Here is a 19662-nt window from a genome sequence, read left to right on the forward strand (position 1 = left end):
ACACACACACACACACACACACACACACACACACACACACACACACACACACACTGCATAATGCACAATATAGAATGTCAACTGTCAGAGCCTAGTATCTCATCCCTGTGTTCTGGCTGCCTTTCTTCCCAACAGAACTTTACTGGAGTGAAGTATGGGAATATTTGATCTAGTCAGTAAACTGGAAGATACTTAAATACAGTGGAATTCACACTTGTTAACATTCAACATTTTCTCAACAAGTTCAAACTTAAGTCCTTTCATGACCCTTTCACTTAGTCAACCTCATTGTCCTGTAGATGTCATTGGTTTGTCTAGTAAGAGCCAGTGTTTCCCTTCTCTCTCACATTCCTCATCTGAAAGCCACTTGTTTCTTCTTTAAAACCCTGTTGTAGTTTCCCTCTCCCAGAAAGGCCTCGTTAGCCCACAGTTTGTTAGTAATCCCATTTAGACTAGCCAATAAGCCCATAATAGTATTTCATAGGATTTCCCCACAATCTACTGTAATCATTTGCTTACTTCTCTCTCTCTCTCCTTTAATAGGATAATATTTCTTGAAGTCAGAGATGGCAGTGTTGTCTTTGAATCTGGCATATATATGCCTTTTGAATGCATGAGTGGCTTCTGTAGACGTATTCTGTAATTTGCATTATTTAGATTGTAATTATTCAGACTTTAGGTTTTAAATTTGACTTTATAACACCACATTCCTAGTATGTTCAACTCCCATATCGCTGTTAAAAAAATGTTTAATAAAGGTAAGTTTTTAGCATGAGCTCTTTTGGCCTGAAGATACAATATTCCTTTTAGGCAGTTAATTATTAAACAATCCGAATTACCAATTTATAGGAAATTGGAAACACTAATTCTGTGATTCTGAAATTGTTCAATCTACCATATGGAATTGGGGGTGCATAGAACTGACTTTATTAGTATAAGATTCCCTTAATATCTTATGTATTTGAAAACATGTGGTTATAATTTGTAGATTTTTAGCCTAGTTCCAATCCAAAGACAAGACAGAGGCAATGCTATTGAATTTATCTGTTAATAGTGGATTTAAGCAACTGCCCAGGAGTCCTTGCTGTCTTTGTAGCAAGGACAAATGAAATAACTCACTTTTGTAGCAAAATGCAAAGAAAATGTAAAGAAAGGTATAATCGCAAATTTTAAAGTATTTTAAAATAAATTTAGATTATTATATAACCTTTATTTAAGGGTTTTTTTTTTTTCTAATGTATACCTGATACTTTCACGGAAGGATATATAAGACAATTCGTCTAATTATTTCTTTAATGAAATTGCCAGCAGAGTCACTGCATTATAGCTGAATCATAATCCTGGCTGTTCTTTTTATTTATAGAAGGAACAAACACAGTTTTGTTATTGTTAAGGTACCTTGTTCTTCAGTTGAGCTTGCAAAAGAAACTTGCTCTGAGAAAGCTGCTATGAAAGATTTGTAATTTCTGTTTTCACTCTGATGTATTTTGAAAAATCTGTTGTGAAAATTAGAAGAGAATAAAATTACCCATGTCATAGCAGTTAGTTCCCTGCTCATTTCATAAGACATCAGACTGTTACTTAATAATAAGATTTACTGTTGGTAAAATTTGCTGTAGCAAGTGTAAAGGTTAATACAGGTTAGGTTATTGTTGCCGGTGAAGAATGTGCTCTCTGTTTTGGTTTTGGAGCACTGCCTCCAAGAGGCGCATAACATTTGGTACGTAGTTCACGTATTTCTAGTCTACAGACCTTCCCTATCGAGGTGAAAAAGAATTTGTGATTCTGATGTTTACACTTTTTTTTTTTTTTTTTTTTTTGCTGCTGTATAAAGCTCAGTGATGATAATTATTTACAAAAAAACTTTCCATGGCATTACAAATAAAACAGGTTTTTTTGAAGGCTAGTAATTTGTGCCTTTAAAGAGCCAGATTATTTTGCTTTTGTCTCAGAATGTATTTTGCTTTACAAGTGTACTGTGACAGCCTGAATACAAACGAGGGGGAAGGGACATTGTCTTGAGCTGGCATGCTGTTATCAGAGCGAACGTGTTCCTGGATTCGAGGTTTAGCATTCATTGGTTGTCTGAAGAAAGCTATTTCATCTGAGGATTGGACAAGAAGCTGCGTCAATTTGCTGCCCGTCTCCAAGGCACTGGTGATGCTGCCTTCACAAGCTGGCTAACGTCACGGCTCCATCACCCAGCGGGGTGTGGACTCTCTTTTTCTCTTCTTCTCTATTTAATTCTCTATTTGCTGCCTACTGCATTTCTTAATCTGTCTTCTGCCAAATGCTAACAGCATGATATTTTGCAATCATCTAGGTGAATACAAAAAAGACGAACTCCTGGAAGCTGCTAGGTAAGTGATTCCATTCATTTTAAGTGAGTATAATGCATTTAAGGGAGGAGACCAGGTAGAGGAGTGTAAAGATTTATAACGTGTTCTTGTCTTGCTTGGGCTTTAAGGGATAGTGTGGATAAGATCTACTAAGTCTTTGTGCACTTTATTGTACATTGTTAGTGGACATAATGACAGAATCCTTCACTAGGCTAAGCATTGTAAGACTAATTTTATTTGTAACATATCTTGAGGTACTACTACCTGCAGACCTTTTAAAAGATATTCTTGGAGTGTTTATATGCCTATGTCTTTCTTCTGCTTTGAAGATTTTTTTTTCCTAGTCAAGCTTGAAGGAGAGACGTAAAGTAAATGTTAAAATTCTTAGCTATTTTGTTGGTGATGATGGTGGTGATGGTGATTTATAATTTAATTGATTACCTCTTTAGAGAATTTGTATTTTTAAACTCCAGAGTTTTAGATCATTTTTTTCAGAATTAAGTTTGTTTGTAATTAAAATGCTGTAGATAAATTTTTAAACGTAGAAAGCTACATCACCCAAGATAACATACTACCACATAATTAACAGAAATTATGGTAACTGAAATAAATATTATAGACATGCATTTTAATTCATATTTTAAAAATTAAAGCAAAATCCTTATTGTTTTCCACTCTTAATGAAAACATCCATAAATATTCATAAGAAGCTATAATTTTACAGAAATTAACTTACGTCTTTTTATAGGAGTGGTAATGAAGAAAAACTAATGGCTTTACTGACTCCTCTCAATGTGAATTGCCATGCAAGTGATGGGCGGAAGGTAAGTTATTTCAAATGTCGCCTTTTCCAGTAATTTCTTACTGCTTTACAGTATGATTTTATTAAGTATGGTCTGTGTGGATGTTTACATGTACATATTTGTAGCTGTTTTCCTGCCATCCTTGCACTGTAATGAAATGCTGCTCTCTTGCTGGTCATGACAGACTCATGGAGCTGGAGAAGTATGGGTCTTAAGTAAGCTTTCCCTTAAATGTTACGTACTGAAAGTTTGTCACATGAACTGCACACAGTGTTTTCAGTGAATAAAATTAAAAACATGCTTTCTGTGTGCCATGATAGAAATCATATTTGTTTGTATTTGCCTACTAGATATCAACACTTTTCTACTAAAGGTGAGAAGCTGTTAATGATTTTTTAGATCTCTATAACAGTTCTGCTTTTTTTTTTTTTTTACTTAATTGCAGCATATTGTAAGAAAGTAGATTAAAAGAGAAGTATTCTGCATAAAGATACCCTTGTCATAACTGTAAGGTGGTGTATAAAATGCGCAGCCAGCAGCCTCATTGTCTGCTCTGTATTCATGCTGCATATAGAATGAAATGTGATGTGTTTCAGACTGTGGTAATTGACTGCAAAGTTTTGCAATGATTTACCTAGTAGACTAAAAGAACCCCAGAATATTCTCTATTGCTTCAAACTAGTGAATTCACTGAGTACTCTTCCTAGCTCTGGGGAGGTGATTTTAAAGGGTAACTGCTCATTTTTCCTGCCGTTTTGGTGTTGCTTTTGGGATTTTGAGCCCCATGAGTACTTTGAGTTCCATGGTTTATTTGGATCATCTCAGTGGGTGGAGTTACTTCTCTCACTGTGTGGGTAGAGCCCGTTGCATCTGTAGTAAGTGCGGCTGTGGATGTACACAGACCTAGAGCCCACCTTCTCTGTTCTTGGTAACCATTTTAGGACTGGCAAGTTGATGGCCAGTTACTGTAGCAGGAGCTGAAATAGCTACCCTAGCTTCATTCCCAGTCCTCATCCCTTATTCTGGACAGCCCCATTTTCCTCTCCTAAGGAGATACTCTCTTCTCCTTATAGCTGGAACCAATGTCCTTGTACATATTCCATGGTTCTTTTTCTGCTTTAACCATATGGTTTTTGCCACAGACTTCCTTACATTGTGTTTATGCTTACATGTCTGTCTTCTATTATTCTATTAGGGTTTTTGTTTTTTGTTTTTGTTTTTCTAGTATATCAAGCCTGGCATCTAACAGCAGCTTAGAGTATTAGTCTGGTTCACTGACAAACATGATTTTAACCCTTGAGTGAGAAAATCATCTCTGTAACTCTTGCTGTTCAGAAAATTAAATTCATAGTATGTGAATGAAAGATTGTATGCTTTCTGTTATTCTTACTTTGTACTCTATTTATTTGTGGATAGTTAGAACATGAGGAAAAACTATATTTTCATGTCTAAGACATCGTTATGAACGTACCTGAGATACCATACTGAAGAATTTTTGCTTAAATACTACAATAATATTCCAAAAATATATACTCACGCATTTATACATTATCAGGCCTTTTCAAATAAAATCAGGTAACAAAGGAAAATTAAATAGGCATTATTAGGTTTTATTGCAATGCATATATTCTAAAGAATCATTCACAGTTGTCATCTATATGCAAACCACAAATAAAATTGCATACATATAGGTTGGTAATATTGATGTTTAAATTTTTATCCTCATGTATGGCAGAGTGATGCTTACTAACATGCACCAGTGTGTAAAAGCCACAAGCAGAATTCCCGGCGCTAGTGGAGGGTTGCTGCTCAACGTCTGGTCATGACAGTGTTGTCAGCTTTCTTGGAGGAGGTATCAAGAAAACATGTGAGCGAATCCTCACAAGCTGATCAATTACAATTTTCTCTCTCAGATATTTGATACATTTTACTTTTAGGATTTTCTCATGTGCTACTAGGATTAGGGAAGCTGTTTTTACATCATAAAAAAATAAAAGTATGTTTTCATGTGAGTCAGTTCGTGGAGTTTTTAACATTTTACTTCTTGGCTCTTATATTAGAACAGGTCATACAATCAAATCCTATTTTTAGAGGTTCTCCAAAACACTGCTAATGCTGAACTGATTCTATCCTTAGTTTTACTACAGTTCTTGGTTTGTAAATTTCAAAGGCCCATAGAAATGTAAATTCACAAATAGTTTTAGACAGAAATGTTCCTTATACAGTGACTTGTGGGTGGAGAATTGGTCAGAGCTGTGTAGGGGGTGAGAATGAGTATTCTTAATGCTCTTGTGTGTGATTGGATACGTTTTCCTTGTTTTGTGCTTGTTGCTGTGACTGGATGGTCTGGTTAGGTACACAGAAGTGGTTCATGTTTGATTCCCACAGCTGTTTTTCCAGCCTCTGGAGTTCTGAACATCATGATGCATCAGGAAGGCTCTGCCTGTTTTGTCTTGTTGAGTTTTGCTGTTATTTTTACTTAAAGGCAAAAATCACCATAAATTTAAAGCTGGACTGTGGTATACACCTGCACACCCAGAAACTTGGGGAAACTGAGGCAGGAGATTAAAATTTTGCAGGGCCAGCTTGTTCTAGATAATGAAATCCTATCTTAAAAAATAAAAGAAAGAAAAAAATTTAGGTGTTTTGGCAAACTGAGCAGAGGAGGATGGCTTTGTAGACAAGAAGAGCACAGGAGAGTAGGAACAGAACAGCAAGCGCAATGGAGGGCTCAAGGGGACGTTTTTTATTTTTAGTTTTTGGGAGACAAGATTTCATTGTAAGTTTGGGGCTGTCCGTAAACTACAGGCTGGCCTATGATTCATGGAGATCCACCTGCCTCCGCCTCTAATTAATGCTGGGATTAAAGGTTATGTGCCACCAAGCCTCTTTTTTTAACTAGTATCTTGAGCTGCCCTTTAGAGAATTTGGCTAATATCTCTTTGACCTGAGTTCTCCAGAGGTCAGAAAGCAATTTCATTTCTGCTTGTCTGTATAAACTTTTCTTTTTAAAATAAATAAATAATTAAAAGATTTTTGTAACATTTTATTCTAAAATGCTACCTTCATTCAATTATTATACCTGGTCTTAACACTAGAAATTTACGCACCTCCTAAATAAAGTTAATCCTTGTGTCTCTGTCCATTATGATTACATTCTGTTACACAGTTTTCAATTGCAATGAAGCTCAACCAGAACTCTGCCTTTCTGGATGACTTTATTCTCATACTTTTAAACCTAATTTTTGGCCTTTAATCACCCTTTATGTTATTTCCTGTCAATATCAGATGTGTTCATAATAGCTAAATGTTCTGTTTTCGCTTTACTATCTAAATATGAGATGGTAATATTATTCTCTTAGGGTTTTTTTTCGCTCTCAGTATTCCTCTATGTATTTCTTTCTATAATAAGTGAATATATTTGAATGTATCTCTCTCTCCACCCCTCTCTTTTGTTGTTTTGTCTTCTTTTTTTTCTTTTTTCTTTCTTTCTTTCTTTTTTTTTTTTGAGACAGAATCTTACTGTGTAGCTCTAGCTGTCCTGGAACTCGCTGTGCAGACTGGGCTAACCTTGAACTCACAGAGCTCTACCTGCCTCTGCCTTCCGAGTTCTGGAATTAAAGATGTGCACCACCAGGCTGGACCTGTTTTTGTTTTTATATTTGCTAGCGTTTAGTGCTCTTGGGAGTTCTTTTTGGTCTCACTCTATGTTGTTTACCCTTTGAACTTTAAGCAAATCCTTTCAAAATATAACAAAAATGGGTGGAATGGGATTACAGTGTGTGTTTCTAAGAGAGAATTATGTGTCTTTCTGCACCCATCCCTGTTGCTGCTTTGATGTCACATACAAAATGTAGCTAACATTTGATGTTTTAAAAATAGTGTAAGTCTGGGTGGTGGTGGCACACACCTTTAATCCCACCACTTGGAAGCAGGCAGATCTCTGAGTTCAAGGCCAGCCTGGTCTACATAGTGAGTTCTAGAACAGCTAAACTACACAGAGAAACCCTGTCTCAAAAAGAGAAGGGGTTAGAGAAGGGGGTTAGAGAGATGGCTCAGCAGTTAACTTCAGAGGCCCTGAGTTTAATTCCCAGCACCCACATGGTGGCTCACAACCTTCTACAACTATAGCCCTATGGGATCTGATGCTCTCTTGTCTGCAGATGTACATGCCAAGAAAACACCCATAGGCATAAATAAATCAGTATTTTAAAAATGGGTTTAATAGAGTTCCTGAAATTTCATGTTTGTTTTGTTTTGTTTCTTACATATATTACACTCAGAATACTCAGAAACTCGGTACCTGCCATGTGCATGCTGTTCTGAATATCATAGGATAGAAATAAATGAAGTGGTGTAATGATGGAGATGATATCATGGATGTTGAAATTGATGTACTAAAAAGTTTTAATATTCCTTTTGGTATGGTAGTTAGGGAATATAGAGTGAAGGAGAGATTTTTTTTTTTTTTCTGGACTTTTAATGATGTTAGTACTTCGACATCTGCAAGAATTCACAAATTTGTAAACACGCAGTTGGGGCACCACAGTAAAATTAGAAAAGCAGGTTGTCTTGTATGTCAGATGCAACTGAAAACATTTGCTTCTGTAGCAAATAATGAGTGAGACACTGAGAAAAGAAAAGTAAAGCCGTCAAGAAGAACAATAGAGTAAACTATAGTTTAATCAACTATGGGTTCATTAAAAGCACATATTCTCTTACAGAGGACTAGAGTTTGGTTCCCAGCACCCACATCAAGTTGCTAACTGCCCATAACTTAAGCACAAGAGGATTTGATCTCACACACAAACACATACACACACACACACACACACAGCACTGCAGAGGTGGTTTAGTGTTTAACTTAGTGTTCACTGCTCTTACAAAGGACCTGGGTTTGGTTCCCAGCACCTACTCGATGAGTCACAATCACCTGTAACTCGAGTTTTAGGGACTATAATGTCCTCTTCTGGCCTTCACAAGCTACCACATATAAGTGATACACATGCTTGTACAGGCTAACACATACACACCAATAAAAATTACATAAACCTTTAAAATCTGTTTCATATGTAAACCAGTGGGAAATAATGTAAAAATTAATACCATGCACTGAAAACACCATGAAGAAAACATGGTAAACTTGAAAGACCGAATAGACTCTAAGGCTGGAGAGACTGGTGCCCTTGGCTCTTCTATTTCCACAGTGTGACTGTGGAATTTCCAGTTTACTCATTTGTAAATGTTGATACTTGTTTCCATTGCACAAGACAGTTGAGAGGGTTAAGTGAAATATTGTGGCCAGTGTACATGGGACAGTTTGAACACACAAATATAACCACAAAGCTCTACTCCTTTGATAGATTTTTGAAGCTGTTCGATATTCTTGGAAGTAAAATTAATACCTGGCTAGAAATAATGATGATTTGAATCCCATAAAGAATGTTCAGTAAAGCACAGAGGAAAGAAAATTACTATAAGTAGTTTTTTGAATCTGATTTAACCTTGGGGTTGTAAGCATGTGTTAGCAGGATTCCTCATTTTCCATCAGCAGTCTCTTCCCTCCCTTTACGTACAGCATGTTTCAGTAGGATTGTAGACGGTCATTGCATGGCGTATTGTCTCTTACTCAGCCTTTCTTCCTTTCCTACACTGACTCTGATCTTAGCTAGGAACTACTTTGAGCAATACAATAAAGAGGAAGTGGTTTCTGTTCAGAGAAGCCCTGGGATAGCCTGGCTACTGGTTTTTAGAATTCTTTCGTGGAATTCAGCTGCCATGCTGTGAGGAGTGGTAACAGTCACAAGAAGAGGCCCATGTGAAACAATACTGAGTCCCCAGCGAAGCTCGGGAGCAAGTAGACTAGGCCTCACAGATGGCAGTAGCAGATAACTGGAATACCTGGTGAGAAGAAAAGAAAACTATGTCCTCCTCCCCCCTCCCCCCTTTTTTTTTAAGTTAGGCAAAGCTTCTTTCAAATGGCTGCCGAGATTACCTGTTTACAGCCACCTGGAAGACTTGGGGATTTAAAAATACCACCACGGTATATTAAGATAGTTCATCTGTTTTGAATTTGTATCTTACAATATTTTTTCTCCTCTTGACAAAACAAAACAAACTTCATGTCTATTTTTGAGGTCATGGTATTATGGTGACCATATGTTAACTGTTACCAGTTATATGGTCATACCTAGTTTTAATATATTCTTGAGGTACCAGTTTGTTTGTTTGTTTGTTTCAGTCTAAACAGTAAAGAATTTGAACCATGTATCCACCCCAAACTTGTAATATGTTGTGTCATTTATAGTTCAACTGTTACCAGTAAAACCAAGTTGAAGTGCTTAAGAATCTAGCTTCACAGCGGGTAGAACACATATGGTCTACCGGCTGGTTTTGTGTCAGCTTGACATAAGCTAGAGTCAGCAGAAAGGATGGAGCCTCAGTTGAGGGAATGCTGCCATGAGATCCAGTGTAAGGTGTTTTCAATTAGTGATTGATGGTGGGGAGGACCCAGCCCATTGTGGGTGGTGCCATCCCTGAGCTGGTGGTCCTGGGTTCTGTAAGAAAGCAGGCTGAGCAAACCATGGGAAGCAAGCCAGTAAACAGCTCCCCTCCATGGCCTCTGCATCAGCTCCTACCTCCAGGTTCCAGCCCTGCTTGAGTTCCTGTCCTAACTTCCTCCAGTATGGACTGTGATGTGGAACTCTTCCCTCTACAGCTTGCTTTTTGGTCATGGCATTTTGTTGCAGCAATAGGAACCTAACTGTGGCATGTGGTATCTAGAAAAACTTCATTTCAGCCCTCCTCCTTTATCTGAAAGGGTTATTAGTATTATCTACGGACATATACCTGGCTTCTCCAGCCCTTACTGTCCTCTGTTGTCATCCTCATTCTTGCCAAATCTTGGTAGATAAAGGTCATACCGTTTTCCAAATCTCCAGTTCTTATGGCTTGTAGTTGAGTTGTTGTTTGAGATAATGGAAGGTCAGAACTCATTAAGCCTGCATCAGGGAACTCTTCAAGTCCTAATTGTGTAGCTAATCAGAGCACTTCTGCAGGGCAGCTCTTGCTGAGCTGCATATGCCTCACCATGTTGCAGAAATACCTTATAGCAGTTTTTCTTGAATATTTATTTTGGGATACAGTATATAAAATATGCTTGTGTATATACATTTCTATAACAATAAGGGCTTGAAAATGTTTTTTTTTTTATTTTTTCTTGAGAATTTTACTAAAATGATCTCTTGTCAAATGTGACATTTTTAGGGTTTATTTGTAACTGTCAGCTATGCTATTTTTCTCACTAAGAAAATAGTTTTTCATAGAAGGAGGGACCACATGTTGAAAAGAAGCTGGTAAAACTTTGTGTCCTATACTTAGCCTCCTGCAGTCTTCCGTGTTTGTTGAGTGATGTGAAACAAGCAAATACTTCAATCATTTGGCTTTATGATTCATTATTACAGTTTTATTTAGAAGTTGTGTTCAAAAGTGTTACTTGAACATCTGCTCTACAAATTGTTAGAAGCTAAGTTTATAGGGTTTTCTCTCCTGCCTTTTCAAATTATTAAACATTACATGATAAAGCTAGTATAAAACACTGCAAGGATCAGGACTAGGTACAATCCTGGCTTGAGCAGAATGGCCAGTTAGTAACACACACACTCAGTATTCTGCCCTTAAGGGGTGAGCCAGTGTCAAAGAAGCAACGCTTGGTATAGAGAGTCTGCTGAGAAGCAGTAAGAACAAAATGAAGAGCTTAGGTGACCGAAGGATGCTGTATTTTTCTGTAGTTGTGTGTGCAGTGTTGTGTGCACGCATGGACACTAGAGGATGATGGCTTCTACAGGGTCTTCAGTAAACCTGAAGCTTGCTGTTCAGGTAGACTGCTTGGCTACTTGTTTTATCTTAATATTTTAAAAATTTATTGTTGTTGTTCTATGTGTGGATGGGTGTTTCGCATATTGTATACCCACAGAGGCCAGAAGAGGGAATCAGATTCCCCAGAATTGGAATTAGAGATGGCGTGTGAGCTGCCAGATGGGTGCTAAGAACTGAACCTGGGTTAATTGAGCCAGTGCCTCTTAACTGCTGAGCTGTCTCTCCAGTTCCTAGCCTTTATTACAGAGATAGGGTCTTATTGTACAGCCCTGGCTTGCCTAGAGCTGGCTATGTGTAGATCAGGCTGGCCCTGCCTCGCAGAATTCCTTCAGCCACCACATGTGGCCATGTTAGCATTCTTAACTCCGTTGCCTGGCCAGTTACAATGTAAACTACTAATTTCTCAGTCCAAGGATATACCACGTAGCTGGTGTCTTATCTTGGGCTACCGTGGCATTGATAACATAGTGTAGGAGGACCAGACATTTTCTTCTCACTGATTGAGAGGCTCTCAAGTGCAAGGTCAAGGTGCCAACCTGTTTATGAGTGCTGATGAGAGTCTTATCCTGACTGCCTTCTCACTGGGTGCTCATATGCTACACTGAAAGCAAGTGCCTGTCTCTTCTTAGGGCACACATCCTTTCACAGGGTCCCGAGCCCATGACCTCAGCGAAGCCTTACTACTTCCAGCCATTTTAGGAGTGGGCTTCAGCATAGGAATTTAAGGAGGTTACAAATAACATAACATCTGTGCCTGTTAAACTCAGAAAGAATTTAATTTTTCAAAAAGCCTCTTGTTTTTTTTTACATGAATAGTCATATCATTAATCGTTCAATTCAATTAAAATTGTAACACCAAATTCCTAAAAGTGTAAAAAATGTCTAGAATACAACTTTTTAAAGGATATTTTCAGTAACTAGAGTGTTTTTGATCTAAGAATGACATTGGTAGTAAGATTCAAAGTATAAATAACATGTATAAACAGTTAAAATATTTAGTTCAATATGCAGACTAGAAAATTCGAAAGCAGACTAATTTGAAGTGTATTTTTCTTTTGTAACTCTGACTTAATGTTTGTATCGCAATACAATACACTACTCTTGTATACCATAAAAACAAACTGCTTTTCAGGGTCGCATACCTGAGGACAGTGAGAGGGAAGGCTGTAATTGAGGCCTCTACCACCGACACCCGTAAACTGCGGCATTTACCACAGGGATAGATCCCAGAATATCAAGGATGTCACAACTGTGGGAATCTTGAGGTGGCAGCATTTTTCCACTGTCCTAGACCTTCACACCTTCACAGCCGCTTAAGGAAGCACCTGGTTTTCTGGCATCCACTTACCATGGCTACCTCTATAGCTAGTGTAAGAGAGTAGGCTCTATGTGTCCTCACAGATCACCAGTCATTGCAATGGGAATTTGTCTTAAAAAAAAAAAAATTATCTGACTGTTGTAAGTTTAGAACTTTTGTAAGATTTATTTTTATTCTTATGTGTATGTGTATGCCTGTGTGTGCAGGTGCCTGTGGAGCCAGAAGAGGCCATGGGATCCTCAGGAGCTGGAGTTATGGGAGGTTCGGAGCCCTCTGGTGTGGTGTGCTAGGAAGTGACCAGGGGTTCTGGAAGAGCAGCAAATACTCTTCACTGCTGAGCCCTTTCTCCAGCCCACCCCCACCGCATTGCTTAGAACTTTTGATGGTTGGGTAGGAAAACCTAAGATTGCAGATACTAATTGCAAGAAGAAATGCCCGGCTGGGGATATGACACCGGTGCAGCACTTGTTCAGCACCCAGCATCACGAATTTGGTTCCTAGCACCGTGTGAGACGGGGAAAAGGCCAACCTAACACAACAGCTATCCTAACACACGAAATAAGAGTGAAAAGGTAGTTATGTGAGTTTGGGGAGTGTGAAGATCTCTCTTCTTAAAACCCCAAATTTCAGGGTACCCTCACTAAGCACTGAGAAGCTGTAGCTGTACCTTGAGAACACATCAGTATCTCTTTTCTCTCTTTCTCTCCCCCCTTCAAACTCTGTAAGAGGAGGCTAGAAAACTGTTTCTGTTCATATAGTTGACTCCTTTCACTGATTTCTGGACTCTAAGGTTAAAAAGAAAGATCCAAACTGGTTGCTGGTTGAAGAGTCTGCTTGGGATTTCTGTGATCATGGTGTTAACATTGAATTAAGTTGGCATTTAGAGCTCTGCTGTCCCACAAGTCACCCTGCGGAATCCTCGTTCTTTGCTCATTTTCTTTATCTTCATATTCCATACATGTAAAATACAGTCTTTTTATCTTTACTTCAAAAATATTTTTAAAGTTACCTTTCGACATTACCAGGGTTTGAATCTAGGCTTTCTCCATGCTAGTCTGGTGTTTCACCACAGAGATATATCACCAGCAATTCTTTTATGATTGGATGGGGGGGGGGGGAGTCTTGCTAAGTTACTGAGACTGGCCTTGAACTTGTAGGCCTTGAGCCTCCGTGACACACTTTGAATTTAAGGTAGTTGAAACATAATAAGGCATCTCATAGTCCTAGAACTTTGAATTCAGATATTTGCATTCTTTCCTAAAGATGGGGCTGTAAACTATCAGCCACCGTGTTTTCACTTAATGGAGCTCATCCGAATTCACAGACATTCACCAGGAAGAGACTCTTAAATGACAGCTGGTCTAGTCTGTCAGTGCAGTTGAGACCTTCTCAGGGAATAACACCAACAGGTTGTTCTTTAAAAAGAGGTTTTCCTGACTGAAAACTCAGTTTGTGTTTTGAGAATTCTGGAGAAAATCCTGCTGTGGGAAAAAAGTAAAATAAAACTTGCTCTCCATGTTCAGTTTTCTTGCTCTTCCTTGTCCTGTACTTCTAGGCAGCTTCTATTATTAAAAAGCCCAACATTTCTGGGGTGCTCATTCTAATGGTATGGTCTCACTCTTGGTGTGGTTCATTGTAATGACCTGAGAATCTGAGCGCTGACATACTTAGAACCAACGAGATCCTTGCCACTCAGTCATACCTGTCCATTTCTGAATATCCTTTATGTATCTGAGCTTCCAGTCAATGAAGGAGAAGGAATGCAGAATGAGAATGATGTCAGTCTTTTCTGGGTTTGATCCCCCCCACCTCCCTACTGTTATCTCTTGTTCCTGGCTTCTTCATTTGTCCTGTGGTGGTAATCATACTTTCAAGCCCAGGTCACTTCCTGATAGCCAGTTAATACACACACACACACTTTGTAATATTCTTTGTGGTGGTCTGTAAGAGTTAAGAAACTTCAAGGATGCTGATCATCATAATTGTACTACTTAAAAAGACAGGGCTCAGCAGTAGGATGTACTTATTTCCAGGGATGCATGCCCATATTGATTCTCTGGCTTTTAATCATCTAAGTATCAGTGTCTCAAAGAGCTTCTTAAAGCTTTCCATCATAGCAGATTCATCGTGTCTCTGTTGATTGAAATTTAATAAAGCTTTGATTATATGTTTGTTATGTTTGCCTAGGAATTTTGACTTAATGGCTGGTGCAGTATTTTATTTGTATCAGAAAAGCACTGATCTGTCTTAACCAAACAATAGATCCAAATGAAATATTCTTTGATAAAATGGAACAAGAATTGAAATACTTAAATAATCATTTATAGGCAGTGAGTAAATAATTAGGATACAGCCAACAACAGAAAATACTGTACAGCCATTACAAAGAGTAAGACAGACTTCTCTGTAATAACATTAGGAAGAAAAAAACAAGTCACAGAAAAATATAATGCAGTTTTGTTGGTGTGACAAAAACTAGAGAAAACACACTATCAGACACAGGAAGTCTCCAAGGACCCTTGAGCAGCTGTAACTGTGATTACCTCTGGGAAAGGGCGTGCTGGGCTGCAGAATAAATGGTACAGCTGTTTATGTTTTCTGCACTGCCTGAATTTTACATAGAATATATTAATCTACATGTTTAAAAGGGATTCTACTCTGGAGAGAATGATTAATGTAAAGAATTTCATAATTTGAGACCAGCTGGCATTGCAAAAATACATGTGATATTTTCACTTTTGAAGCCAGACTTAAAAGGACATGATTTTATAGATCAAAAAGGTTGAATTTTCAGGCTTTGTATTTGTTTTTATATATACGGAGCTTTTCTAATCTAAGTCAGAGTTTAAAGGTAAGATAATATCTGAACTCATAGACTGATGGGAAGAAATATCATTGCGCGCTGATGGAACATGTGTAGTCTTCCCACTGAAGCGAACGTTTAGCCTTAAAGTTCTGTCCTGGCAGCATTCTGTCACCTGGGTAATAATAGGTGAGAGGTGGTGTTAAGGAGTTCATTTGAAAGAGGAAAGTTAAGTTGCAATTTATAAGCAATACCAATGTAGCCACAAACTATTTTAGGAAGGAGATAGGCAAAAGGCATCTTCAATAGGGCAGTATTGAAGATCCTGCAGCAAAAATCAAGATGCATGAGGAGTGTTTTGCTTTTGAGGAAATTACAGGACATAGTAACCACAGTCATTGTGATTTTTGCAAACCGGTTTTACAGGAACAACCATAAAATCTCAATATTGACATCAACATTAGATTATGAGAGCTATTTTGTTGCATTTGGTAGTAACTTGGAAGTCTGAAAGAAAAGTGCCATAAAGTTTAGAGGCACTGTGAAGTGTGTGAAAGTGGATTGTCACTGGCTTTAATTTGCTGTAGAATGCTTTTGGGGAGGGAGGGGCCTTTGTCAAAAGAGATTACAAGCTTGTGGAACAATGTCTTGCTAACCAGCGATTATTAAAACATAGGAAACAAATGTTGTGGGTATTTTATATTTCTTTAAACTTGTTTAAACCTTATTTTACAAAATCATTTTGTAGTTGGAACTGTAGAGAAAGATTCTGGAGGAAGAATTCAAACAGTATCTTATGTTGTTGAATGTATGGAGCTAAGAAAGGCTGCGCGTAAGTCTTTGGAAGAACTGAAGCATTAGATGACAAAAATGGCAGCGTTCATTGTCTTGAACTAACTCATAATAGGTAGTCTTCCAACATACTAAAGTAATGGATCTTCTTTGGAATACAAGTGTATATAAGGATACACGCGAGTACACACACACACTGACTCCTACTCTTTCTTGATTTGGGTTCTCAACCTTGCTAATGCTGCAGCCCTTTAACACAGTTCCTCATGTTGTAACTCCCAAATATAAAATTATTTTTGTTGCTACTTCTTAACTGTAATTTTGCTACTGTTGTGAACTGTAATGTAATGTATATAGCATATCTGATATGTGACCCCTGAGGAAGGGTCATTCAACAGTATCTCCTCCCAGCCCCCCTTCCCGCCCCCAGGTTGAGAACCACTGCTCTAGATACCAAGAAATTTGACCAGTGTTAAATCTGCCTGGCACCCTGACAGCAGTGAGTTTCCTAGAGACAGGGCAGTCCTGGACAGAGCAAAACAAGCTGGTCACCAGTGCTTGGAAAATTCTAGAGGATCTGATATAGGCCACACTGAATTCTCATCTTAAAGAAAATAAGAACAGTGTATATGCAGTATAGATTAAACAGCTCTATGGTGACTTACATCGTAGCGTCACAGTTTGGGTCTTATTCTTTCCTGGAAAATACATCAAATATCACATATGCCCCTGTTGAAATGTCAATGTAACTCCATTATTGCCCTGATAAAACAAATACAACATAGGCAGGAAGGGCTTAATTTAGCTCACAATTCCAGGGCACAGTCCATCACTGAGGTCAAGATTGTTGGGAACGTGAAGCGGCCAACTGTGGCCATAGCCACAGTTCAGACAGAATGCATGCATGGATGCCAGTGCTCAGCTTACTCAGCCCATCAGTCAGGTCCCAGCTGATGAAAATGATGCTGTCTACATTCAGGGCATGTCATAAAATGATACCATAACATGTTGAGCCCTTTACATTCAGTAATCTTAGCCCTAGTCACCACCATGGCTCTGCTTCCCTCTTTCATTATTCTTTCCAAACTAGACATTGTTGTATCTTTCACTACCTGAGTCATGTTACCAGTGCTATAAGTTCTTAAAAGCTTTTGAAATTCCTTAACTCCATCTTTTCATAGGCAGTTTATTTCTGGCATTTTCTCATTTGTAACCTGATCAATTATGGAATCTCTTCGTTTATCTTAGCTATATAAATATTTTAACAGTTCATAAACTAAGCGTATTAGCTCTTTGAGGCATTGTAAATAATTTACTCAAAGAATTCTTAAAAATCTGAAAAATAAGAAACTATTTTTTCTTATATTTTGTTTACATAAACTATTAAAATAAGTATATATTTGAGATTTGTTCATTTTTGGAAATGGAAAGTACTATAAACAAACAATGTGTAAAAGACATTAGAAAAAAAGAAATTTTTTCTTTCTTTTTTTTTTTTTTTGCTTATAGTCAATTAAATTACCACCCTTTCATCAAAGTAGTAAATGTCAGATTTGCACCAACAGCTTACCAGCTTACTGAGTAGTCATCCATAGCAGTGCTGTCTCTGGAGGGAGCTTCCCCATTCAGAAGCCATGTATAGTGGGACATCTGGTGGAGCAATGTAGTTTCTCCTTGTTGCTAGAAGTCACAGGGAATGGATAAAGTGCATTGTCTTTTTGGTCTTCAGTAAAGCGTCTTCAAGTAATTCCTCAGGGATGCCTTACAATCTTTCCCATTAAAAGTTTGAAAGTTAGATGATTATGTTTCCAGTTATTTGGCATGACCATTCCTTGACTTTGTTAGTGTAATAAGAATGGTTCATGCTGGAAAGGAAGAGAGAAGAAGCAACACAGTAGGGTAGAGCTTAATAATTGAAGGCCTTGAGGACCAATAAGGGACGTAGATGGAGTCTGTGCCAGTTCTGTGCTGCTATAAACTGCTGCTGAGTTTTATATAAAGAGAAGTGTTCTTGGTTTATAATTCTTGTGGCTGGAAGGTCCAGATGGCATGATGCCAGCATCTGGCAAAGGCCCCTTGCTGTATCACGGCAGGAGTGAGTGAGTATGTGTCTGTGTGTCTGTCTATCTGTGTCTGTGTCTGTGCATGTCAGAGAGAAGGGAGGGAGACTGGGAGGAAAAATTACCTGGGGAGAGAAGCAAGAGAGTGAGTTAAGCAGGACTTGCTTTGCAGAAGCTCCCTTTTGCAGTGTCAACCCAGTGCCTCATGAGCCTTAACTCTTCCTGGAGAACAGCAGGCCCTGACACCTGAACACTCTGACATTGGTTACATGAATTCTGTTTCATGTGGACAAACCTGAATCAAACCATCGCAGTGACGCTGGAAATAGACTTCTCTCTCCAGGAAAAGAAATTGTCCCTCATGTAGTTAGAAGCTGAGTGAAGACCAAAAGCTATGTATATATATATTTTTTAACCTGAAGAAATGATGAGCTTTTCTTCGTCTTTTCAGTCTACTCCATTACACCTGGCAGCAGGCTACAACAGAGTTCGGATAGTTCAGCTGCTTCTGCAGCACGGTGCTGACGTTCACGCGAAAGACAAAGGGTAGGTGCAGCCAGTGTCACTATTTAAAGAATCCATGGGTGGATAATTATGTTATTTTTCTTTGCGGGGGGAAGTGAGACAGCGTCTCTCTTTGTAGCCTTGGCTGTCCTAGACTTGCTTTGTAGACCAGGCTGGCTTCAAACTCACAGAGATCTGCCTCCATGGGGCTGGAGAGATGGCCCAGTGGTTAAGAGCACTGGCTTTGATTCCAGAAGACTAGGGTTTGATTCCTAGCACCCCACATGGGAGCTCACACACACTATCTCCAACTCTCATTTCACAGGATTCAATGCCTTCTTCTGGCCTCTATAGACACCAAGTACAAAATCATGCAATATAGACATTCATGTAGGCAAAACACCCATACACAATTAATATAAATTTAAAAATAATGGTCCCAGGTTTGACCTTAGATCTTATTTAATGTACCTGCAATAGATTTCTCATAATCATCTCTTGCACCAATTTAATTTTGTTGCAATTCTATTTGAAATTATTTTTCCCAGTTAAACCCACTTTCATCTCTTAAATTTCATTTCAGAAAGGTCTAAAAATTACTGAAAATTGGGATAATCTAGTGTAGTAGCTATTAAGAGAATCTCCTTGTATTAATAAACTAACGTAATGAGTAAACAACTTTTTAATTTAGTCATTTTTTAGAATGTACTTAAGATAATTCAATCTAGATGATCCTTATAAATATCAGTACAGGAAGGAATAGATAGCAAACAAAAATGTATGTCATTGTGAGTTGATAAATATCGGAAGCTTACCGATGTCTTTCTAGTTTCTAATGATCACGGTCCCACATGAAAGCTGACATTTCTTGTTATCTGGCCTTAAGATCACAAGAATAATTGACCCTACCCAGGTGAGGCAGATTAGGTTAGAAATCTGATTGACAGCATAAAGAAGCAATACCCTAGGGGAAGATTTCTTTCTTTCAGCTCACATTCATGTCAGGAAGCACAGAAATGAACTCCATACTTGAGATAATTACGAGAAAGAGAATCTATCCATTTCAAATCTGCCCCCTTCCATGCTGTCTCTTGCCTCCTGTGAATGGCATGTCACCTCCTGGGCCAGGTGCCCTTGTACACCTGTTTTCTCATGCATGTCTAAG

General features: G+C 38.3%; 1 protein-coding gene across 1 annotated transcript in view; it reads left to right on the forward strand.

The window, feature by feature from the left end:
* The window catches only part of Tnks (tankyrase), a 141790-nt gene that overhangs the window by 65533 nt on the left and 56595 nt on the right, over window positions 1-19662 (forward strand). Inside the window, exons 3-5 of the mRNA XM_055593346.1 lie at window positions 2324-2360; window positions 3088-3163; window positions 18445-18539. Of these exons, the coding sequence (XP_055449321.1) occupies window positions 2324-2360; window positions 3088-3163; window positions 18445-18539 (208 nt within the window). The remainder of the gene's footprint in view (window positions 1-2323; window positions 2361-3087; window positions 3164-18444; window positions 18540-19662) is intronic.

The sequence above is a fragment of the Psammomys obesus genome, unplaced genomic scaffold (genome assembly GCF_907164565.1).
Source record: "Psammomys obesus unplaced genomic scaffold, mPsaObe1.curated_primary_1811, whole genome shotgun sequence".
Lineage (NCBI taxonomy): Eukaryota > Metazoa > Chordata > Mammalia > Rodentia > Muridae > Psammomys > Psammomys obesus.